General features: G+C 44.6%; 1 protein-coding gene across 1 annotated transcript; it reads right to left on the reverse strand.

The window, feature by feature from the left end:
- Positions 1 to 13: 13 nt before the first annotated feature.
- Positions 14 to 25,359, reverse strand: MYEF2 (myelin expression factor 2). Its single transcript, XM_087704201.1, has 17 exons — positions 25,102 to 25,359; positions 22,192 to 22,421; positions 20,937 to 20,989; positions 13,763 to 13,770; positions 13,579 to 13,672; positions 11,940 to 12,131; positions 11,319 to 11,472; positions 9,073 to 9,122; positions 8,917 to 8,980; positions 8,643 to 8,744; positions 8,056 to 8,106; positions 7,900 to 7,971; positions 7,737 to 7,823; positions 6,960 to 7,058; positions 3,783 to 3,997; positions 3,642 to 3,693; positions 14 to 592 (listed from the first exon to the last, which is right to left on the reverse strand). The coding sequence occupies exons 1-17, from the start codon at positions 25,257 to 25,259 to the stop codon at positions 429 to 431; spliced, it is 1,845 nt and encodes a 614-aa protein (XP_087560327.1). The 5' UTR covers positions 25,260 to 25,359; the 3' UTR covers positions 14 to 428.

The following is a 25,359-nucleotide window of genomic DNA, read 5'->3' on the forward strand; positions in this document are numbered from 1 at the left end:
AAAAAAACACGAATTCCACTATACAGACTTTTATTAAACAGAGAAAATGGCTTGTTTTATTAAAAACAGTAGAACCATTCATTTAAACTGAATGACTAGAAACACTTAGCATGATTTTTAAAGAGGCATGAAACAGCCACAGCTTCTGAGTACAAGAGAAGGTGGGGCGGTTTGAGGCCACTGAACAAGTCAGGAAAGTTTCTCTTAAAAATCAAAATGTAGTAAGAATTAACAAGTTCACACAGTATATTAAACACTATACTGTTAAAGGCTGAAGGGGGGGGGGAATGAAGGGTTGTTTTAAAAGTATTGTTTCTTCAACTCAAATAAAGCAGACAGTGCTACTAAAAATGACTTACTGGGAAAGGAGGGAAGGAGCTACAGGAAAACTGTCTAAAGGAATGTTCCCCCAACATGTACTTTATAAATTACGCAATGCGATCCAAACGTACGTCAATTTCTCTGCCACTGATTTTTATGCCGTTCATTATTCTACAGGCTTTTTCTGCCGATTCTGGCGAGTCAAATCTGACTGTTCCACAGCCTTTTGATTTTCCATTCTCCATTTTTATTTCTGCAAACATTACATGACCTGAAAAGTTAAAGCTCAGTTTAGCCAACCATGGTGCAGATAGAAGTAGAAAACCTATAATTACCATCAATGGTTTTTATTTAAAAAAAATAAAAATAAAAATCAAGTTTACCCACTGTGGGAAAGCTAGAGTTATCGAAGCAAAGGATGAAACCACACAGATAAGATTAAATTAGCTAGCCCATTCTGTTATAGCATAGTATGCAGTCTCAATGCTTCGGGCATCACCTCAAGTCTTGCTGCATGCCACTCCCTTCAACTGTCCCCCCTTTCTGATTCACTCCATGTTTCCTGCTTTTATTACTTCAAAGTGAATACTGTATATACTCAAGTATAAGCCTAGTTTTTCAGCCTAGTTTTTCAGCCCACTTTTTGAGCTGAAAAAAGCCGCCTCGGCTTATACTCAAGTCAGTGAAAAATTTGCCCGAAATGGAGGAGAAAAAGGGGCGGGGCCATGCCGCTGGGTGACGCTCGTGAATGACCCAGCGCCCCTGAGTTTCCCCTCCCTCTGTGTTAGTTTGCCGCGCAGCGTGCACCGCACCATCCCCCCTCCTCACGTTCTAATGTAATGCAGGGCTATCTTACGATTCCCCTTCCTCCCCCTCCTGCCGCTCTGCAACGATGTCCCACCTCCTCCTTGTTATGGCAAGCAGCCACATAGCGATGTCCCACCTCCTCTGGTACAGTGATCCAATGATAGGAATCACTGTGCCGTGTGTCATAGGAGGCGGGACATCAGCATCACAGCGGGACATCAGCATCATGAGGTGAGTGAAGTATTTCATTGAATACACCGGTATTGTGTGATAATAATTTGTTATGCAGAGCAAATTTTTACAATGGCTACTGTATATTTAATGGGCACAGGCAGGCTGTATATGTTATTCAATGGGCAATGGCATTATTGGTATCTATTTTTATTTTTGAAATTTATCGGTAGCTGCTGCATTTCCCACCCTAGGCTTATACTCGAGTCAATAACTTTTCCAGTTTTTTGTGGTAAAATTAGGTGCCTCGGCTTATATTCGGGTCGGCCTATACTCGAGTATATACGGTATTCTTGTTTCTACAGTTAGTTTGTTGTGTAATTGATAACAAATCTTGGTTGCACAACTGGACTTTTTTTTAGTAAAATAGAGCTGAAATAATTTAATGGCTCTTTAATGTTTTGGTCACTGGGGTATATAAAAATAATGATGCCTATGGTTCTGCTGAACTAAATGTTTGAGTAACGTTAAATAATTTTGGATATTATGAGCCAGAACTTAGGTATTGCTTATAAATAAAATAATAACAATATTGAAGAGGCCCTCTTGGGGCACTTTTAGTTGATCTAGTTAAGCCCCTATTCACATTAAGAAAGAAAAACAGAAGCCAGGTTTTAAAAAAACAGAAAGCATAATGCCTAAAACTATATATAAATATCACCTTATGAAAGACACGTGAGAAAAATCTTGCTTTTTATATTTTTACCACAGAATAGGAAGAACATAGTGGATTTCCTGCTTTTTAAGGTTTTAGAAGGGACAACCGATAATAACATATTTTTCTAGTAAAATGCTATTAAATATAAGATAACATATTTAAACTTATTCATTTATATATACCAAAACAAGTTTTAGCTACAGATTACAACATATTGGAGAAAGCAGATTTATCTTTTATAAGTAAAGAAATAAATTGCATGTTAATTATTTTGGTAGAAATTGTAAAATCATTTTTCTCTTTGTGCAAGTTTTCAAACGATACAAAAACCCTTGACATTTCCCCCCCCCAAAAAAAATTAAGACACACACTACTCCCTGTGAAATTTAAAAACAGTATTTTGTTCTGAACCTGAATTCAATGTGAAACTAAATAAATGTCAACTTATCTATTGAACAGAATATAAAAAGATTATGCCCCCAAAAGAATTTACCACCAGATATCTATATTTCATAAGAATGTCAAAGGCTAAATTGTTGCAATATTCAGATCTGAAAAGGTCTTATCAAATATAAGGTTTTTTCAAGGCATCCAACCACTAAGATACGAAAGTTTTAACCCTAATTTATAAATAAGCTATAACAGCATATTACACTCTACCAAAAAAATAAAACCATGCTATAGATCAGGGTTTCCCAACCTTGGCAACTTGAAGATGTCTGGACTTCAACTCCCAGAATTCCCCAGCCAGCATTCCCTGGCTGGGGAATTCTGGGAGTTGAAGTCCAGACATCTTCAAGTTGCCAAGGTTGGGAAACACTGCTAGATTATACATGAAACACATTTACAGTATTTCAAGTACTATAGATTATTGCCATGTTAATGTCTATGGAGATTCTCCATCATCTAGGTTCATTATTATCCCAAAGGTGTTTTTTCAAGAGGCAACTGGTTTTTCTTTGAAGGCATTTCACTTCTCATCCAAAAAGTTTCTTCAGCTCTGACTGGATGATGGGGAATGGAATCCAGAAAGTCCACTTGCCTCTTGAAAAAGAATATTACTAAACCCAGTCAAAGTCTGAATCATAGCTTGAAAACCTCAGTGTGGTCAATCACATCTGGATCAACAAACTATAATTTAGGGTGCTGTACTGCCCTCTGAAGTAACAATGATAATCCAGAACCCGATCTCTGCAAATACATCTGTCACATAATTCATAGCCTAAGCGGAAGCTCGTGTTGCCCAGTGTTCCTCAAGGGAAATGCCAGAAAGGAAATCAAAAGCTTCTCAGAAGAGGCAGCTCTTCTCGGCCATAGCAATAGCAATAGCAGTTAGACTTATATACCGCTTCATAGGGCTTTCAGCCCTCTCTAAGCGGTTTACAGAGTCAGCATATCGCCCCCAACAACAATCCAGGTCCTCATGCACTTCAAGGGAAATGCAACACCCCAAGATGCCTGCGCATGTGCCCTCATCTTCTGCAGCATGGTGCTGCAGGTCAAGGCAGGCATCTTGAGGCTCCACGGAAGAGAAGAGAGGAATGAGTCAGAAAGCCACCGATAAGAGACACCTGCTGTGGCTTGTGAATTCTGAGAGGCAGCCTTATTTGCGCCTAATACTTACCGCACTGGCTGAATTTTTCCTTAAGCTTCTGCCAGGTCAAGTCAAAAGGAAGCTGAAATGAAGACAAGCATAGAGTAGTAACCTTCAGGGGGAAAAGCGGGAGAATTATGCTGCTGGTCGGTTTTTAATTCAGAGGCTTACATTTCTGACAAATATTTGGTTGCCTTTTGTGCCTACTCGGTCTCTCACACCGCTTCCCATGGGGCCGGGCACAAATCCTCGATCCATGTCAAGGTTTCTCTCCAGGGCAGATCCCATGGTGGGCCCCATCCGATCAAAACTGGTGCTCATCCGATCCATCCCCATTCCCATCCCCATTCCGCCGGTCATGCTATTCATACCACTTAGTCCACTACCTGCAAAGACAAGAGAGGAACAGGAGACAAGGGGAAAGTGAGCCGATCAGGTGGAATTGGGGGTTGCTGCTGTTCTTGCAAAGGCAGAGGCATTTCAGCAAGGGAGCTACATAGTTCTTGTCAATTGCACTGACTAATGTCTACGCGTTTTTCTATTTTCTTTTTCTATTATTATTATTCAATGATGTCTGATTCTCGGAGACTTCCTGAACAAGTCCATGCAGTTTTCTGGATAAGGTTTTTCAGAAGTGGTTGCCATTAAAGGTAAAGGTTCCCCTCGCACATATGTGCTAGTCGTTCCCGGCTCTAGGGGGCGGTGCTCATCTCCGTTTCAAAGCCAAAGAGCCAGCGCTGTCCAAAGACGTCTCCGTGGTCATGTGGCCAGCACAACTAAATGCCGAAGGCTCACGGAACGCTGTTCCCTTCCCACCAAAGGTGGTTCCTATTTTTCTACTTGCATTTTTACGTGCTTTCGAACTGCTAGGTTGGCAGAAGCTGGGACAAGTCACGGGAGCTCACTCTGTTAAGCGGCGCTAGGGATTTGAACCACCGAACTGCTGACCTTTCTGATCGACAAGCTCAGCGTCTTAGCCACTGAGCCATCACGTCCCTTTGGTAATGGTTGCCATTACCTCCTTCCTAAGGACGGAGAGAAACTGACTGGCTCAAGATCACCCAGCTGGCTTTGTATCCATGACGGGACTAGAATTCACGGATTCCTGGCTTCTAGCCAGCTGCCTTAACCATGATACCAAACTGGTCCTCTCGAGATGTCAGGGAGATCCGGCTGCATGTAGAGATGCCAACTTTATCCATTCCCTTCCGCCTTCCGTTCAATCTCTCTAGTTAACTCTTGGTAATTTATGGCTGCAACAGCGGGTGGCCCAGGGAAAGGGAAGCTGCCAAAGACGGCAAGGTTGAACCTCAACCCAATCTATTTTGAGGCTGTCTCTATTGGCCCATGATTAAGGCTAATTTCAGTCGTCAATGCCCTGTAGCGAGTGAAAGCCATGGCTTTATAATAAACTCGTTAAATCGTGCAGCAATCCATTGGTTCCAAAACGAGGCTCACTCCATAGGATACTATTAGTTACAGCAGCCTTCCCGATATTTTAGTCATTCTGCGACTAGGGTCAGGCATCCTGGCTTCACACGCCATGGTAAACATGCATGCTGTGAGTTAGACCTCTCAGCCTGCGAGCCTGCTATTTCCTCAGTGCAGGTAACTTAGTGAAACCGCACTCTCTTCAGATGAGATCCAGATGTAGAGGTGCCAGGTTCAAACTCTAACATCTGCTTGGATATAAAGCCAGCTGTCTTTGCTCTTATTATGAAATGGCATTAGTTTTTCCGAAAAGAAGCATAATGGTTCTCATGAAGATGGAACTGCCAATGCAGAAAGCCCTCAAGGAATGAGAACTTCCAGCAGGGGTGAAGGCATACAAACACACTTGCAACACAAAGCATTAATGCACACAGATTTCACTTATCGGACAGCCATGCATGACAACTCAGTGAATCTTCCTTTTACATATTTAAATCTCCCATGTAATGCATATGCACCTGAAGTATCATACAGCTAGAATTGTCCCTACAGTTTTCCTCAAATCCATTATTTCTATAGTTAGCCTAGAAGAAATACTTGTCCCCTAAGCAGCAAAACTGGTTCACAAAAAGCTTGGCTTCTGAAATGCTCTATCATAGGGCTAAAAGCTCTAACATGGGGCTAAAAAGCTCTAACATGGGGCTAAAAGCTCTAACATGGGGCTAAAAAGCTGTAACATGGGGCTAAAAAGCTGTAACATGGAGCTAAAGGGCTAAACATAGAGCCAGATGCTTGCTTGCTTGCTATATATATATATATCACAGATCTTAATAAACACCAATTACAACTAAGCCTCTTAATAAACACCAATTACAACTAAGCCCCATAATCTAGGACTGTGATGGTGAACCTGTGGCACGGGTGCCAGAGGTGGCATGCAGAGCCCTCTCTGTGGGCACACAGGCCATCACCAGCTGCTCTTCTGGTTTCCGGTGCACCCAAAGCCCAACTGGTCTTCAGGTTTCCAGCGCTCCGGCGCGCGCAAGGACCTCCTAGCCAGCATGCATGCCTGCACCGGAAACCCAAAGATTAGGTGGCAGACGCGTACTTGCACGCCGTCCAGCTGGTCTTCAGCGCTCCAGTGTGTGCGTGTGGCATGCCCCCGCACACACGTTACAGGTTGGGCACTTGTTGCCGAAAAGGTTCGCCATCCCAGATCTAGGAAATCCTATTTTTTTGTGGTGGGGGAGCAACTGCTGATTTTCTTCCCCTAGATCCACCTCAAATACTAAGAAGACTTTCTACAACTGGATTTATTCTTCGTTGGAACAGATCAACCTACTCATTCCAGATCCTACTGGGCCCATATTAGAAGCTCCCATGCCTCCTGCAAAACCACCAACCATTGCACCTAAACGAGGATAGAAAAAAATGAAGTTACATAAATCCATTTCATTTTAAGCTGGGGAAATCTTCCAATCATCTGTGGGGTTTTTTTTTTTTTTTAATAAATCATCCACATACTATTCAAATAGATCTACGGTTTTTTTTTAAAGTTAGGAAAATACCACAAGAGAAGATTCATTAAAAATTATTCTGACATAGAAATTAAATAGCCTGCAAGGCTGTTAAGTTGCAATAGCACCTCCTAAGATTTTTTTTAAAAAAGAACCACCCTCAGGCTTCTGACTTAGGCTTAATTGTCTCAAAAATACAGAACAAATGAGATCCTGCATAGCGTCCCTCTCTGGGGTAAAGGAACAACCTTTTTTTTTTTAAAGAAAACCATACTGAGAAGAGAGATAAAAGAAAGATTTTGAGTATGAAGTGGCATCATGCTCATTTGTGAAAATGGCTTGCTTGCTGCATGCTGGTTATTAGATTCTTGGGGGAGGGGGGGTGGATTAGTTGTCATACCCATTCTCCCAAAAGTGTCTCCAAAACCACGGCTCAGGGCTATATCGCTTCGACCAAAGTCTCGGTCAAGAGTTCCTCCCATGCCACCGCGGAACATTTCTGCAAGGAAAAAAAAAACAGCATTCACTGCTTCTTCTGATTTCCGAGCCATGCACAAAAAAAGTCCCAATTCAGAGGCTCCGATAGCACAAAATCGCTCTTCAGACGTGGTAAACTTGAGAGAATGAAAAAAACTAATTAGCCAACTGCTGTTAAATGGCTAAGGAACTTGGTTGCTGTATACATTTATTTTGGATGTTTCGTTTTAAAAGTTGGCTTTTTATTGCTTTGATTGTTCTTATACTTGTGAAATTGTAAGCCACCAAGCCGCTGAGATGGCCAGCTATAGAAATGGAATTGATGGATGGATCAACCAATGTGAATGAGAAGCCTCTCAAACATCAGACAGCTCTGTAAGAGGGTCACTGAAATTTACTTTCCACAGAACTTTTTAATTAAGTATAAGGTAGTTACTTCGATATTGTTTATTATAACCTCTTATGCCAAGGTTATCAAACTCCTGGCCCGCAGACCGGATGCGCTGTGATGCGATGTGACGCGCTGGCCACACCCATGCCTGGTTTAGCAAAGGGGAAAAAAGTCCCGACACGTCATGTGATGCTGCCATGACGTGAATTTGATATCTTAAGACCTGATAGCCCATTTTTTTAAAAAAGAAGTTTACTTTGAAGAATAGGCTAGCCTGATTTATCCCATATAAAATAAAGCTAAACTTACCTCCCATCCCAGCAGCCATGCCTGTTCCTAGGCCACCGCTCATTCCACTACCCATGTTCCCTCGGAAGTCATCTACGCTTCCCATACCTAGGAAGATTTTATTTTTAACACTACTGCCGGACAGCTTAACCTTTTGTATTGTAATGAATAAAAGTTTACCTACCTCCCAGTCGGTTGACTCCGCCAAATCCTCCCATATTTGCCATTCCTTTCATGCCACCAAAACCACCAACACCTGAACCATAAGTGAAGAGTTTTTTTTTTTTTATGAATGCTGTAACATTTACACAGAAATCGAGGAACAGGTGAACGTACCTACCTCCGCTCATTCTATTCATTCCTCCAAAGCCTGGTCCATCCACTCCCATTCCTTTAAATGTAGGAAAGGAATCAATGCAGAATTACAGCTTTTCTCTTTATTTATCATAGGTCTTTAGGCATTTATAATATAGCAAATAGACGGATGTATTTCCTTCCTTCTTCCCTCCCTGCCTTCCTATTAATCAGCAATAAAGTAACTGTTAATCTAGACCAGTGTTTCTCAACCTTGGCAACTTGAAGATGTCTGGACTTCAACTCCCAGAATTCCCCAGCCAGCATTCGCTGGCTGGGGAATTCTGGGAGTTGAAGTCCAGACATCTTCAAGTTGCCAAGGTTGAGAAACACTGATCTAGGCCGATACCAAATTTTAAAAGCTAGATGTCCAAACGAAGAATAGAATTGGGAAGGTTATAGCTATTTTAGGGGGGCAGAAGAGTACCATTAAAAAATGCCAGCATCTACTTTTTCCCCTTTATCGTCATCTTAAGTTAAGAGACCTAACACATCAGTCTGCATTTAGCACCTTCTATAAAAGTCCAGCTATTTTCCCTCTTGTCCAAAATGAAAAAGAGAAAGTCTGCTAACCTCCTGGAGTCACGTTCCCCATTCCACTCCCCATGCTCAGTTGGGTGGCGCTGATTGGCTGTCCTCCAGGACCAAGTCCCATTCCGATCCCTCCGAGCCCACCTTCAAAAGCAAAATAAAAAATAAATAAATAAAAAATCTCTCCGTAAGGGCGATGGTTTCTCCAGAACAGCATTATAGCCACCTAAGACTTGAAAGACAGAGCTGCTTTCTGAAAACCGAATTGGTACCCAAAGCAAGATTAATAAAGAGCAAAGAAAAGAACAACACTCACGGGGTAACTGAGGCGTCTTGTTATCGGCTGCACGGAAATCATCATGAGGAATTGATTTATCGTCCTAAATAAAATTTAAAAAAGCCAAGGCTTTTGAGTGAGGTTTCCACAGCCCGCCCTCCCTCCCAGTGGAAAAAGCAGAAAGGCACAACTCACCATTTTCACATGCATGGGTCTGTCAAAGAGGAACTGCCCATTGAACATTGCTGAGCGCACAGTCAAGGATTCTTGCTTTTAAAAATGAAGAGATATTCAACCGGAAAAATAAACCCCCATCTCTCTCTCTCACATTTGCACTACTGTTCATATACATGAGGTATCACCAATCACTAGTACATCAGTATCCATTGAAGCTACGCAAGCTACATTCCAGGAAGGGGTGGACAGAGCAAGGGAAAGACTCAATTTGATTTCATTAACATTTATAAATAATTAAATATAGCTAATAAGATTCTGCCATCACGCATTTAATTACTTGTCGCTTTTTTCATATTTGAAATTATGCTTCAGTAGTTCTCGGGGGAGGCCTCCCCCCCCCACAGCTAAGGCTTCAGATTGTCCCCCTCTGATCTAATTTAACAATTCAATCCGCACTGCTGCATATGCAAATTTCAGGTGGGTGGAAAGCACTGAACACTGAGAATTCTGATCGATGACACAAGAGCAGACTAATTCCCTTTTTAAAAATGGTGCCCGTTTGCTGATGAGCTGGTAAAATGCACATGGTATGCACACGGTATGCGCTTCAATAAAACCGCCTTTTTCAAACACTGATTCAAATTCAGGCGGTGAACCACTTGTGCAGCTTCTTCAAATGCAGGAAAGCCCTGAATTTCAGCCCTGGGGTTTTGGATAAAATCTCGTTTATAAAAGCTATTTTGGGGGAGGGGTGAGTGGGTTTGGAAGCAAAACTGGGGATTCGGAATTTATCAGCTTTCCTGCATTTCATAATGCAGGTAGCATTTGATCCGGGCTGACTATGAGCACTTTTGCCTAACAGAAAATAGTTATGTGAAAACTAATTATCAGAACAAAGCAATTTGTATGCCAACTGCTTCACTGATTTAAGTCTTCTGCCACCATAGTTTAAGAGCTCTATTTTCAGAACACTTTTCTTACACACAGCAGTGACACACGGCATCACAAATACTATTTATTTTCCATATCATCTATCTACTTTTTCTCATTATTCTGTTAGTTTTTCAAAAAGGTAGCAATTGCTACCACCAGGGCATAGCAAAAAAACAATAATTAAATCACTAATAAACCATTTTTACAGTTGGATTAGCAAAGTAGTTGGAATTAACACCATGGCTTCTTTGTTTTCCTCCAGATGATTTTTTTTTTCTCAAACTAAACCAAACACTCAATCTACCTTCTTGCCATTCCTCGGGAAATAGTCAGGTATTAATTCAGGGTGCATACCAATTCTGATTAAATCGGAAATCTAATTATCTGCTTGGATCTGGTACAACAATCCCTTTCTAAAAAAAGTGGAAACACATTCCGACTGTACAGGAGTTTGGAATTTCAAGATGGCATTGAACTATGACTTCAGGCAGCATAGGCAACATTGAGGGAGACTAGCAGAGGTGGGTTCCTACCAGTTCGCACCTATTCAGTAGAACCGGTTCGTCAAATCTACCGAACTGGTTCGAAGAGGTTCCACCAGTGGACCCGGAAAGCAGGCCACACCTACAGAAGAGATTCCAAACGTTTTTGAAACCCACCCCTGGTCCTTGGATATGATTATTCTACACTATCATGCTCATATTTATAAAACTCAGTGCCTCTGTGAAAGGTAAGGATGACTACTGCGTTTGTGGTGCAATCAGAGCATTGCGTGTGTTGAAGTTGTTTTAACGCAAACCAAAGATGCCTTTTAAAAAACACAAGTTTACATCCTATTCTTATGCATCCCAGTGCTGTGTGTGAGGTAATTTAAGGTGGTTCTGACAAGTGTCGTCGGCATCTTCATATCCGGTCACATGGGCGGCAAGCCACTCCCACAAAGGAGGCCACACCCACAGAGTAGGTTCAAACAATTTTTGAAACCCACCACTGGAGACTAGCCGGGCCCCAGGTTCCCATCTATACAATTCCAGAAGAGAAATACACAGTTTCTAAACCACTACAAACTGTTATAATCCCTGAATAGCTGCCAATCTACCCCTACGCCAATACTGCCTCCAACAGATACCCTCCAAAATATAGGATCAGTGCTGTAACTTTAGTTACAGTTCAAAAGCATGAAAACGTCAAAAAGATAAATTTCTGGCAGAGTTTACACACCACCAAGCCCCTTCTGAAGTCAAATATGGTAGGAACCATATTTTTTAACTTGCTTACACAGATGAAACTTGACAACATTGCTCTTTGATCAGGTTGACTTGTGAGGATACATATTGCCTGAACAGCTTCAATGGGCTGCTCAAAAGTCACGGTTCCCATCCCTCGACTTTTGCCGTCTTTGTCTTCTTTGATATCCGCACGTTTTACCGTTCCAGCAATGCTGAACACTTCCTTTAATTTCTTCCAGCCAACCTTAAAGTCAAGCTTAAAAAGACAAAGACTCCATGGGATAGATGAACAAAATTTTGCCTTTCTCTTAAAGGCTCTTCATTCTGTTCGTACTCTCGACACAACCGCACCTATTCTTTCGTTTTTCAACATGCTGACAGAACAAAAGGAGCAACACCCCTCATTTCCTAATGAAAAGTTATTAAAAAGGCAAATAACAAAAAGTATTAAAACACGATTATTCATTTCCCAGATTACTATGTCCACACCAGCAGTTCATGAACTTTGAAAGCAGATTACAAAAACATTCGAGCTAAAAATCCTTTTAAAAAAGATAATCACTAAAGCTTGGAACTTGGGAGAATATCAAAACATGCAGAGACAACATCAAAGGAGATCTATCAATGCTTAACACCCCATTAAAATCAGCACAGCTCTTCCCACTTAACGATAATGCACTGTAACAAATGCCTAGGAATCTCCACTGCTTCTCTATTACTTACATTGGCGACAAAAATGGTAGAGCCGAGCCTGCCAGCTTGTAGGTTGCTGATAATCTCAGGAGGAATGTTTGGGTTGTTAAGTATAGAAGGGGGCAAATTCATTAAGCCAGGTGCTATATCTGGACCGTGTCCGCCTGTAAATGGCCCACTCCCACGCTGCAGTGCCCTGCGCGCGTGCTCACCATCCAGATCCTACAAAATAGATAACACAGGAAATATGCATCAATGGAACCTGAGTCAGTAGTAATAAATATTAAAACAATTTTAAATTCCATGTAACCTTCGCAAAGCAGGTAGCATTTTTAGCAGGGGCAGCGGAAGGAACAAATAAGGGACTGGAGGCTAAAACACATGAAGAACAGTTGCAGGAACTGGGTATGTCTAGTTTAATGAAAAGAAGGACTAGTGGGGACATGAGAACAATCTTCCAATATCTCAGGGGTTGCCACAAAGAAGAGGGAGTCAAGCTATTCTCCAAAGAACCTGAGGGTAGAATAAGAAGCAATGGGTGGAAACTAATCAAGGAGAGAAGCAACTTAGAACTAAGGAGAAAATTCCTGACAGTGAGAACAATTAATCAATGGAACAACTTGCCTCCAGAAGTTGTGAATGCTTCAACACTGGAAGTTTCAAAGAAGATGTTGGATAACCATTTTTCTGAAACAGTATAGGATTTCCTGCCTAGGCAGGGGATTGGACTAGAAGACCCCCGAGGTCCCTTCCAACTCTGTTATTCTATTCTATTCTATTCTATTCTATGTTGATGGAGACTTAACTTCCTCACTTTTATAAGTCGTCTCGAAAGAAATACCATCCATTGTCACTTCCTATTGGGTTACTTAGCCCAAAGATCACCCAAAGAAGGTAAGTCAAACTAATGTTTTTTCCAAACCTCAAATTCAATGATTTTAGAGTTATCTGTCAATATCAGATAGAGCCGTGGTGGCACAGTTTTTAGAGTACAGTACTGCAGGCTACTTCTGCGGACTGCCCGCTGCCAGCAGTTTGAATCTCACCAAGCTCAAGGTTGACTCAGCCTCAGGTGGGTAAAACAAGGACTCAGATTGTTGGGGGCAAAGATGCTGACTCTGTAAACCACTTAGAGAGGACCATAAAGCACTGTGAAGTGGTACATAAGTCTGTGCTATTGCTATCATCTGCAGATGTATTTAATGAAGGCAGGATTCCGACCACCGATACTGACACTACATTCATTTCCACTCTGGTTCACAATTAGGCGGGTGAGAAGATACAAGATTCAAGTTATGTAGTGTTTAAAAATAATCATTCAAGCCAACTCTAGATTTAAAGCTTATAAGTAAGCATATATTTCAAATCTTACAGGAAATCAACAGTTCTTGACAAAGCATTCTTATTTCCAAATTCCATTATTCAGGGGCCTGAGAATTTTCTTATGAAATCTTAATAAGGCTGGAACCTATTGCATTACCATTTTACATAGAGCGGAAAAAGTGGGATCATATATATATTTGCCATTTTAAAAAAGAATTTGCACTTTTTGACACGCATTGTTTGTTTGCAGAAGTTTATTATTTTGCAAAGTTATCTATAACTCTATTCCAGTTCTTTTGTTTTAAAAGAAAGGCACAATGTTCTGCAGGTAAAAATACAAACATACCTCTTTTATGTTAAGTGGTCTTCCGTTAAGATCATATTTATTCATGGTCTCCAGTGCTTTCTTTACAAATTCTTCATCTTTGAATTCCACCACACTGGATTAAAAAGAATTAAATGCTTATTAGTTTGTTCACTTTTCTAAATAGCATAAATATTAAGGGGGGGGAAACATAAAATACACTTACCCACAACCCTATATCCACGAGGTTTGTCAATGCAGGAAAGGACAAAAATAAATAAAAAACAAATCAGTAAATGTCATTGTTATACTAAGATTTTTTAGACAAAATGAGGAATAAAGTCTGAATAAAGAACAGAAATTTTGGAAGTGGGAAAGCCAGTTTTAACTATAATTTATCCTACCACCATTTACTCAAAACATTTTAGTTAATTTGAAAGGCAAAGAAAGTGGGCATTCAATTTGTTTTATTGCAGGTTTTTTTTTTCTACTAGGATTCTCTTAAGCCAAATCATAAACAGAATGTGGAAATGGCACAAAGACAGCTTTATCCACACAAAAAACTGAGAATATCCATTACTATCCCTGGACTGTTGTTATCTTGAGGAATAATATCCACATTTTCCATAACATGATGGCAGTTATTAACAATTGTTGGTGTTGTTGCCTTGTTTAAAAAGAAACATTTGATATATTTTTTAAAAAGTTACTCTTTAACCAGCTTTGGTTTTATTTATTTATTTGTTTGTTTGTTTAACAAAAATTCCCAAAGGGTCAAATGAAAATTGCAGTTAAATAAAAATCTTAAGGGGGAAATAATCAAACACCAAACAGGTTTTTCTGATTACATCTGAGTCAAACCTGCATTTCTCGTGTTCACAGAGCAGGCTCAGAATTACTATAGTTTGAACGTTTGACCCTTTTAAGAAGAAAGACACAAAGCAGCTTTAAACATTCTTTGCACAAAAAGACCGTTGGCTTACCTGAACGGTCGTTCTCGGGGCACTGCGAAGAGAGCCCAAATGCTGGGTTAACACAGCCTATCTGCCCTTGGACTGAGTGATGATTTTCTTGACCACGCCTCCCTTTGCCTGCACATGCTCAATTCGAAAACGAAGGAACCGTCCTGTAATCAATTACAGTCAATACAGCCACATCGTTCAAATACAAACACCCGGGTGGGTTTGGGCTCTCTTCGCAGTGCCCCGAGAACGACCGTTCAGGTAAGCCAACGGTCTTTCTCCAGTGCACTGCTCAGAGAGCCCAAATGCTGGGACATGCCCAAGCTATTGAGTCCCAGGGTGGGGAAGCGCCGAAGCCTCTGGCATTTCAGCCACTCTTTGTAATACTCTTCTGCCAAAGGAGGCTTCGGCTGAGGCAAAGGTGTCAATCTTATAGTTTCTAATAAAGGCCGTGGGGGAAGCCCAGGTGGCCGCTCTACAAATGTCTAGGATAGAGGCCTGGGTTGCCCAGGCTGCAGACGTTGCAGCGCTCCTGGTGGAGTGAGCGGTGATTCTTCTCGGAGCCGTCTTGCCCTGGTGCTCATATGCCAGTTTGATGCAAGCACGTAGCCAACGTCCCACAGTGTGAGAGGAGACCTTGCGGCCCAGGGACGCAGGGAGGAAGGAGACAAAGAAAGCCTCTGACCGGCGGTAGTCCTTTGTTCTCTTTACATACGTGCGCACGGCCCGTCTCACGTCCAGCTTGTGCCACTCACACTCCTTAGGGTGAGAAGGATGGGGACAGAAGTTGGGCAAAATAAGTTCTTGAGTCCTGTGAAACAGGGAGTTAATTTTCGGAGCAAATGACGGATCAAGTCTCAATATTACTCTGTCCGGGTGAACTACGCACAAATCCTCCCTGACAGAGAGCGCAGCAAGCTCGGCTACCCTGCGAGCGGATGTAATGGCCACCAGGAAAGCGGTTTTGATGGTGAGGTAGCGCAGACTGGTCTTTTTCAAAGGCTCAAATGGGGCTTTGGTCAGGGCCTTAAGCACAAATGGAAGATCCCATGACGGATACCGGTGAACAGTTGGAGGGCTGATGTTCGCTGCTCCCTTGAGAAAGCTCTTGATCTGGGGAAGCTGACTCAGCGAGCGAGAGGAGCCCTTTGCCAGGATGGTAGACAACGCTGCAACCTGGCGTCTGAGGGTGCTGACTGCAAGGCCCTTATCCAGACCCTCTTGCAAAAAGTCTAGGGTCTGGGGGATCGAGGCTGAGGAGGCCTCTATGTTCCTAGTCTTGCACCACCGTGAGAAGGCGGCCCAGGTGGCATCGTAGATTCTAGTCGTAGAGGGCTTCCTGGACGCTTGGATTGTTCGAATGACCTGGTCAGAGAATTTTTGCTTCCTCAGGAGCTCCCCTTCAAGTGCCAAACGGCTAGCTGCAGCCACTGGGGCTCCGGATGGGTGATGGCCCCCTGGCTGAGGGCAATCTTGTCCCGGGGGATTCTCCAAGGTCTTTGAACTGAGAGGCTGACCAGGTCTGCGTACCAGGGCCTTCTGGGCCAGGAGGGAGCCACCAGAATGAGGTCTGCCTTTTCGGTCAGGAGCTTGTTCACCACTTGAGGGATGAGCGGAAGTGGAGGGAAGGCATACAGAAGTCCCTGAGGCCACGCTGACCTCAGAGCATTTGTTCCCTCCGCCTGGGGCGAGTGGTAGCGACTGAAGAAGCGTGGGAGCTGTGTGTTGTTGTGTGTGGCAAACAGGTCTACCTGTGGCTTGCCGAACCTCCTCACGATCTGCTGGAACAGGTCCGGGTGCAGGCGCCACTCCGAGTGGTCGATGCGTTGGCGGCTCAGCCAGTCTGCTTCCCGGTTGCTTACGCCGGAGATGTGATCTGCACTGAGAGAAGCCAGATGACGTTCCGCCCACCTGCCCAGCGCTTCTGCCTCGAGCATGAGGGCCTTTGATCGAGTGCCCCCTTGCCGGTTTATGTGCGCTTTTGTCGCCACATTGTCTGTCATCAACAGTACATGAGCCCCTCTTACTAGAGATGCGAACTTTCTCAGCGCTAGGCGAGCTGCCCTCAGTTCCAGCCAATTGATGCTGTGGGCGGCCTCCCTCTGAGTCCATCGGCCTTGGGCTAGGTGGCCCTGACAGTGGGCGCCCCACCCCAGGAGGCTGGCATCCGTGGTGACAACTAGTCTCTCCGGCTCCTTGAACAGGCAGCCCTTCCTGACTGCCTTGGACCTCCACCATGCCAGAGACCGGATCACCTTTTGTGGGAGCCGAACCCGCCTGAGTGAGTTGCTGTTCCTGGCCCTCTGCACTGGCAGCAGAAACCACTGCAGCTCCCTGGCGTGAAGGCGAGCCCAGGGAACCACCCCCAGGCACGAGATCATTATCCCTAGGAGCTGGGACAGCTGAATGATGGGTACCGACCTGGCAAGGCTGCAGTGCTTCACTCTGCGTCTCAGGTTCGACAGCCGGTCTGGCGAAAGAAATACCTGGCAGGAGGTGGAGTTGATGACCGCACCCAGGTGCTGTATACAGGTGGATGGTCGGAACTGGCTCTTCTCCATGTTGACAGAGAAGCCATGGTACTGCAGGGTCTGCACAGTTAGAGAAACATCGCGGTGTGCCTGCTTGGTGGTGAGAGAGTGAATGATTATGTCGTCTAAATAACATTCCAGACGAACCGGATGGTTGCGGAGATGAGCCGCTAGCACTGCCAGAATTTTGGTGAATGTTCTGGGCGCAGATGATAGCCCGAAGGGAAGAGCCCTGTACTGGAAATGCTTCCCTTCCGCGTAGAACCTCAGGAACCGCCTGTGGGCCACATGGATGGGGACATGCAGGTAGGCCTCTTTGAGATCTATTGATGTCAATAGGTCCCCCTCCCTCACACAGCCCAGGATGGAGTGGAGTGACTGCATCTTGAACCTCTTGTAAGCCAGATGCTGATTTAGGCTCTTGAGGTCCAAGATGGCCCTCCACCCCCCTGAACTTTTGGGCACTAGGAAGAGGATCGAATAGAAGCCCCTCCCCTGCTGATCCCTGGGGACTGGCTCTATCGCCTCTATCTCTAGGAGATGGCAGATTTCTGCCCTCATGCGTTCCCTCTTTTCTGGGTTCCTGGGGGTAGGACAGCGGATAAACTTTCTTTGGGGAAAGGATAGGAAGTCCAGGAGAAGGCCCTTGCGAATGGTGTTGAGGACCCACTTGTCCGATGTTATCTCCTCCCACCTGTCGGCATACAGCCGTAGCCGACCCCCGATGGGGGGATCCCTGTGACCGTCACTTTCCCTTACGAAAGGGCCGGGATCCACCACTGTTGTTTCCTCCTCCTCGGAATGGTCTCCGAAAGGAAGACTGGGATTGGTTGGCACGAGCCCCGAAGGATCTGTCTTGGTGCCTATCCCCCCCTGCCTGAAAGGGCCTCTGATAGGAGGAAGGGTGAGAAGATTGCCCTGTTTCCTGGCTCCTGTAGGGTCTCTTACGAAAGGACCCCGCCCCTTTCCGGTCACCCCTTTTAAAGGTTGCCGGAAGGATCTTGCGTTTGTCCTTGGTTTCGGTGACAAACTTGTCCAGGGCCTCTCCAAACAGAAAGCCCCCTTTAAATGGGGCCGATGCCAGCTTCCATTTAGCCTTCATTTCGGCCTGCCAGTGCCTAAGCCATAGGAGGCGGCGGGAGGTGATATTGGAAGCTAGAGCTCTGGAAGAGAATTTTGCTGCTGTCAAGGTGGCATCCGCCGAATACTCGACAGCGGTAATAATCTTGGTTAGCTCATGGCGCCACCTAGATTTCCTGGGCGGGGGTCTGGACCTGAGTTGGCGCAGCCAGAATAGGGTGGCCCTAATAAAAAAGGAGGCAGAGGTGGATGCCTTGATGGCCCAGGCAGACGCCATGTGTGTTTTCTGACATGCCTTTTCTGACCTCTTATCTTCTGCCTTAAGTCCCTCTAGGAGCTCAGCTGGCAGGTTGGAATTGGAAGTTAGAGACACGACTGGGGCATCTACTTCTGGGAATTTGAGGATTTCCTCCATTTTATCTTCTACTGCATATAGAGTTCTATCCCCCCCACTGGGGTTGGTCAGGGTGCCTGGCTGTAGCCACTGGCGCTGTACCGCGTCCATAAATAGGTCTGGCACAGGAATAACCTCGGGGGTTTCTACTGTCTCTTTGAACAACCCATGCTTAAGATCCTTGGAAGTGGAAGCCTGAGAGGCCTCAGGTCTGGAAGTGGGGCCTAACTCTGTGGCCATCATGGCTTTGTGCAAGATAGACTTGAATAATGACGGTTGAAACAGGCCAGAGAATTTTGGCTTGTCAGGGGTGGGGTTTTCGTCTTCAGAAAGGGCGAAAATCTCTCCTTCTTCCTGCTCAGAACTTGATAACCCAGAGTGAGAGGGGCTTGAAGATGGGGAGGAGGATACAGGCTCCTTAGAGGTGGAGGCCCTAGGTTTGCGTTTCTCCTTTGGGGCCTTGCCCTTGCTAGAGCCCTTGCGCTTAATGCCTTCAGCTATCCCTTGGGAGATGGCTAAGGCAATTACCTCCCTCATTTCATCCGAGAGAGCAGAACTTTTCCCCCTTTTTTTCTTTTGCTTACTGGGCCTGCGCTGGCTAGGCCTGCCTGAGCTGGATCCACCCTTCCCAAGGGGGGAATTCTGGACAGAATCTCGTTCCTCTCCGATGGAGGAGCTAGGGGAGTCGGGGTACCCCCAAGATGCTTCAGGAGATGGATCCCTGGATGCATAGTTATCCCCAGACAAGAATTCACTGTCCCCGGGGGATTGGGCCTCACGATCAGAGGAAGCTGACTCCCTGCTGCGACGGTCTGGGCTAGGTTCTGGCTGAAGGGGCCTTGAAACCTCCCTGGGATCCACTGTGGCTCTTGGAGAAGACCTTTCAAGTGAGCCTTTGTGCCCTTTGCCTTTATTTACAGAGGGATCCAGCTTGCAGCGCTTGCTGGAGGGCCCCACCTGATCCCCTAAGGCCTCCCTGCATTCCTCAGCCATTTCAGGTCCCCACGAGGCCTGGGAGATAGCTGGAGCTGGGATGGGCACGCGCTGGCCTTTGCAGTCCAAAAGCGCTGGCAGAATCTCCAGGAGGGAAGGGCCGCCTTGGGGTCGGATTTCCTTCCTCCCACCGCCCTCGGTTCCCCGAGACTTAGCTTATTTTCCGGAGGGAGAGGCTAGCTGGCTTCCCAGACTAGCCCCCAGCCTCCCCGCGGCGTTCTGCAGTCGTTGAGGGCTCGCTGAAGCTCCGTTGGCTGGCTGGGCTCTTCTTGCTGCCTTGTTCCTAGCACGCTCTGAGCTCTGCCGCTCTGCCCGGTGAGTCGGAGCGATCCAAAATGGCGGGGGGTGCGCACGCAGCCGCTTCCCGCTCTTTCCAGCCCTGAAGGTGTGCGAAGACTCCAGCCGTCGCTGCTGTTGCCGGGCAAAATGGAGCAGGCGAGGGAATCCTAGCAATCCGGCTCACCTGCTTTAGAGCCTTCTCAGAGCCTTGCTGGATTTTTCCTCCCCCTGGGACGCCCCTGTTCCAACAGGGAACTTGGTTTATCCCACTAACTGCTCCCTTGCTAGCCAGCCCCCGCTGTGCAAGCCTTTGCAACCCCCTGCAGTGCTTGCAATTAGCAACAGCAGGGAAAAACCGGCAGCCCTTCTCTTAAAGCGACGGAAGCCTCACTGGAGGCAAATAGACAGACCTGATGTAGAAGCGTGATTTCCTCTATCTGAGAATTTAAACGTGGTCCAAATTGGGAAACTTTTTCCAGCCTTTCTGCTCTTAGACTGGAGCTCTCCCAAAACAGCCCTAACTCGGGCGGACTGAGTTTTCGAATTGAGCATGTGCAGGCAAAGGGAGGCGTGGTCAAGAAAATCATCACTCAGTCCAAGGGCAGATAGGCTGTGTTAACCCAGCATTTGGGCTCTCTGAGCAGTGCACTGGAGAATTGTCTCCCTTTTTGCAGGTATCGCCAACCTAACAGCCAACTTCTTCCATTCCTTTTTTTAAAAAACCTAGACAAGTTTTTTTTTAAAAAAACCTAGACAAATTCAATATTCCAAAATAGTCCTGCACTCTTTAGGCTCATCAAAGTTTATACTCAGCCTCTAGTTAGAATGCTACACTTAATTTATCATTTCAGTTATTTTTTTTTCCAGTCCTCAACTTAAACACACTGAACACAACAGAAATCCTAAAGTGAGCTGCTGTTTTAAATTAATTAGGTAAATGCCATTTATTTAAAACACATATTAAAAGGGCTTGTCCCTTGCATCCAACTACACACATTTAAATAAAGGTTGACAAACTGTATCTGATATAGAAACCTCTGTCTGTAATATCAATATTTAAAAAATGAAACTTACTTTCCAGTTACTGGTACAAGTATTATACAAAAGTAAAACTGCTGAGGAACTTTAAACCTCTAGCAGATATTTGCCCATGGCACTTACCCTTGATTTTCCTTCTGCATCCTTAAACAGCTCCACGTATGTAACCTCACCAACTACATAAGACATACAAAGGGAAAATACCAAGAGACAATGCATTTAAACACCAGTGTCTTTCTTTGCTGTGTCCCTGTGCACAACTCTACAGAGAAACACCTATTATTCACCAACAATCAAAACCAGACCAACATACCTCCTGTCAAGGGCTATATAATTTAGCTAATTTTCAGGAATATGCAACAGCCACATTCTCAAAAGCTAGAAAAAACAACTATGTTTAACCTAATTCATACTATAGATCATATTTTGGCCAGTATGATATGGTTGGTGAACAAGTTCAGATATACAGATAGTCCCTTCACCTATCGATTAGAACATCAACAATAAACACTTTTCAGTGACATTTGTCATCCTGCTAACAACAGCTGTTTTAAGGTGACTTTCTCCCTGAATATCTTCAAATAGTAAAGAGGTTGCCTTCAATAGAATAACCAATTTACAAGAGTCAATAAAATTTCACAGCAAGCCACACACTTTCTAAAATAGTTTCATTGCATAAAACCAATCGTATAAGTCACGTCACCTTACAACAGATACGCCTAGCACAATTAAAAGGTTTGTTTTGATTAAAATACCTAGAAACCAAATATTCTTGGCATGATTTTGAAGCAATGGTATTTTCCCAGATTAATACAAAGCTAGCTTTTGACATTTCGTGAGTTGAGATTTCACCTGTCCCAGGCCTGCCCGTGGCAAGAAGTTTGAGAAATTCAAATAGTTCTGTCAAACTACAACAGTAGTCACACACTTGATAAAAAGAGCTCCAGACAGACAAGTCATGGCAGAAGTGACAAGGCAGACAGAAATAATTCCACAGCCAGATTCCACCAAGGAAAAATACTGAAAAATCTTTTTGAGAGGTATCCTTTAGCTTTCATACTTAGGAACACACTAAAGAGTGCTTATATTCAGAACTATAGCTAGAACGTAACACACTCCCTTTAAAAGTTCATTTGTGAGAATTGGCATATTCACTACACTGTCCGTTGTCCTGCTAGCATAGGAGGTTGGATACTTCATTCGTTTATCACTGTCCTGCAATGCAAATGTCTCCAGCGAAAGAAAAAGGGGGGGAAATAGACATATGAAGCAGAAGTTGGAAAGGACACACCAAATTTGCATGATTTTTATAATATTTCAGATTTATTTATGATCGTCCCTTTTCTGTGCATGGAGAAGACGGCAAGAAGTAAGTTACCTTTCTCTCTCATAAGATCTTTAATAGACTGCCATTTCATGTCATATGGGATGTTGCTAATGAAAACTCTATTACGATTAACACTCTTCTTTTCCCCAGAGCCTGCACTCTTTTCCTTTGTGTATGGATGAAATCTATTTCTGTGTCCAAGAGATGGGATTGCCTTTGGTTTTGAAATATACTTTGCTTTCGCTGGCGCGGCCTCATCTTTTCCCGTTTCATCGTTTTCCCTGCATTTGGAAAGAACAAAGTTAAGACGGGTTTGGGAATGTAGGATTATACTTGTGTTTAAGGCAGTGTTTCTCAATCATAGTACCTTTAAGATGTGTGGACTTCAACTCCCAGAGTTCCTCAACCCTCCATAGTTTAACCAAATAAGCCACCTAAACATGAACAAAATTCTCAGAACTATGAGACCCTACTACATTCTGGTTATACTGTACCAAGTAGTCATAGAAGTCCTCTTTGGATGTTCTCACTCAACATGGTCAAGATTTAAATGATGGATGTATACAAGGATGCAATTTTCGATTTTTCATATGAATGCAGTGCCTCTTAAGGCCAGACACCAGAAATTCTACTACCAGTAGATGTATTTATATCTGCATCATCATACTATTTTATGAAGGACTGCCACATTAATGAATCCAGATTGTAACTGCACATGAATGTATGAAACATGAAAACATATGAAGCAAAACCAACGTATGTGTCTAAATATCACAGGCTGGCATGCTTAGATGCATCCTTACTTGTTTGAAAAGACCAAATGAGTCATTTGCAAAGCAGAGAAAGTTATTTTCTCTTCTATGAAGTTATAATCCTGAGGGACAGTGTTATTACCATTAAAACAGGTTCTCCTATGAACTATGCAGATAGTCACATAACTGCTTTGCTTTTCAACAGATCCGGAGAGCTGACTTGATGAAGGAAAACATCCTTTTACAGCAGCAAATTTATAGCTGCTGTACAATTAGCGTAAGATTTCTACAAATGGTCCTACAGCCCAGAGGTTTTGATCATCAGATAGGAAGCTTACACGAAGTACCTAGAGGTGCAATAATGTACTATAATTACATCAGATGTTTGATACAGCTGTCACAGCAATATCTTGTAATTCAAATAGCGACTTGCATCTGATTAATACTGAATGTCAACTATTTATGAATAAAATGCCATTTGTTTGCTTTGTACTGTGCTGATCACTTCCACTTCGCAAAAACAAGTTGAAATTATAGAAGTGGGAAGAAAAGACAAAACTGTTTACTATTCATGATTATCCAAGGAATGGGAAGGTCAAAAGCACACAGATATCCACATTCTACCTAATTATAATAATCCTGCATCAGTTGAACATCTGCAAGTTCCCTGAGACCCTTCTAAGGGCAGGGCGGCTTGTTTGTTACCTGTGGAATCCATTCCAGAATAAGGCTGGAAACACAATTGCAGGAGGTGAAAGTTTCTGCCAAAATAGAAGGCCGAAAAAGGTCAATATTTTTGGTTTAGTAGTTGCAACCTTCTAAGTAAAGGTAAAGGTTCCCCTCGTACGTATGTGCTAGCTGTTCCCGACTCTAGGGGGAGGTGCACATCTCCATTTCTAAGCTGAAGAACCAGCATTGTCTGAAGACATCTCCATGGTCATGTGGCCGGCATGACTAAACACCGAAGGCGCACGAAACCAGGTTCCTGGTTCCTATTTTTTCTACTTGCATTTTTACAAGCTTTCAAACTCCTAGGTTGGCAGAAACTGGGACAAGTAACGGGAGCTCACTCCATTACACAGAGCTAGGGATTCGACCCACCGAACTGCCGACCTTTCTGATCGACAAGCGTCTTAGCCACTGAGCCACCGCTTCCCTTCTAGCTGATTTTAATTCAGGTTGGGCCTGCCACTAGCAAACATCCCCCCCCCCCCCCCGTCCCCCACAGGCTGGTTCAACTCAGTCTTATCCTGGACGATCAGGATTGTTTCTTTCATACCTTAGGACCTGTACAGGGCTGTAGAGCGGCTATGCCTTTCTTTTCACCTGTAGCTTTTTACAATCTACTTGAGCCTGCAAATAATGGCAGGAGGAGGGCAGGCACTGAGGCCTTGAAGAATTTCTGCTCCAACATATATGTTGTTTTGGAGTGCATAAGGGCAAATTGGAATACATTGAATATCTAATAAATATAAGGGGGGTGGAAGTCTCCAGGGGGTGGTGTGGGTGCATTGTAATGTATGTTTTTCCCCTTTTTTCTTTTGTCTTTCTTTTTTTTTTGCATTCAGTTGTATATGTAGTTTGTTTTATTTGTGTTTTAAAATAAATAAATAAGAATAAGAAGAATCTCTGCTCCAACCATCCCTTCCCCCTCCGTTTTAGGATGCTAGAGAGGAGACTAGCTTGGGGGGGGGGTGTCAGCACGTTTACCAGCTAGGGGGGACCAAGTCTTCCCCCCTCCTTCATCTCAATGCACCTGACTCCCCTTTCAAAGGGGCTGCTGAAAGCCTGTCCTTCCTTCGCTTAGGGTACCCTCCTTCTGTACGCGAAGCCCCTCAAACGGCTTCCTCAACACGAAAGCCCCCCCCCCCCTTTTTAACAAGACGGTCAAGCTTCTCCCATCACGAAATACACCCCCCCCCACACACACACACAGGGCAAATTACAGGAGGGGGGGGAATATCCAGGCGACTGCCTTCGGACTCCTCCAGGGCGAGAAGGGAACCGGCAGACCACCGCTCTTTCAACCCCTTCGCCGCGCGGCCTAGGCGGCCCGCCGCATCCCCGTCCTCAAGTAGGGGCTTGGGGCTGGGGCGCCACGCCCCCTTGCCGGCCAAGACCCGCGGAGCGCGAGCGCGCGTGTGCGCAGGCGCGAGCTTCTCCCCCCCATTCCCTTCCTCTCCCCCCCTCCCCCCTTCCCTTCGCGTACATTTTCACCCCGTTTGTGCTCCCGCCGCCCTCGGCCGGGCCCGCTCCGCCCGCTTCCTCCTCCTGCTGCCGGTCGTGGTCGTTGACAACGGCCTCCTCGGCCTCTCCCATCGGTGTCGGCGCGGCCGACCCGGCCTCGTACTTGTCATCCTCCGCCATTTCCTCAGCCGTGTAGCGCGAAAGGGGACGCGGGCAGAGAAGACAGGCTTCCTCTCCTCCTCCTCCTCCTTTCAGCCCCTCAGCCACTCGCTCCGCAGCG

The sequence above is a fragment of the Thamnophis sirtalis genome, unplaced genomic scaffold (genome assembly GCF_051295495.1).
Source record: "Thamnophis sirtalis isolate CommonGarterSnake01/CBP01778 unplaced genomic scaffold, rThaSir2_p1.2 scaffold_2, whole genome shotgun sequence".
Classification (NCBI taxonomy): Eukaryota; Metazoa; Chordata; class Lepidosauria; order Squamata; family Natricidae; genus Thamnophis; species Thamnophis sirtalis.

What these genes read in the sequence shown, in the direction of transcription:
- MYEF2 (XM_087704201.1), bottom strand. Translation starts at nt 25,259, where the DNA reads ATGGCGGAGGATGACAAGTACGAGGCCGGGTCGGCCGCGCCGACACCG. An exon ending in TGAAGCTGTTCAGGCAATAT is followed by an intron (nt 9,123 to 11,318) that starts GTATCCTCACAA and finishes CTGTGCGCTCAG; the next exon opens with CAATGTTCAATGGGCAGTTC. An exon ending in GGGGAACGTGACTCCAGGAG is followed by an intron (nt 8,107 to 8,642) that starts GTTAGCAGACTT and finishes CTACATTTAAAG; the next exon opens with GAATGGGAGTGGATGGACCA.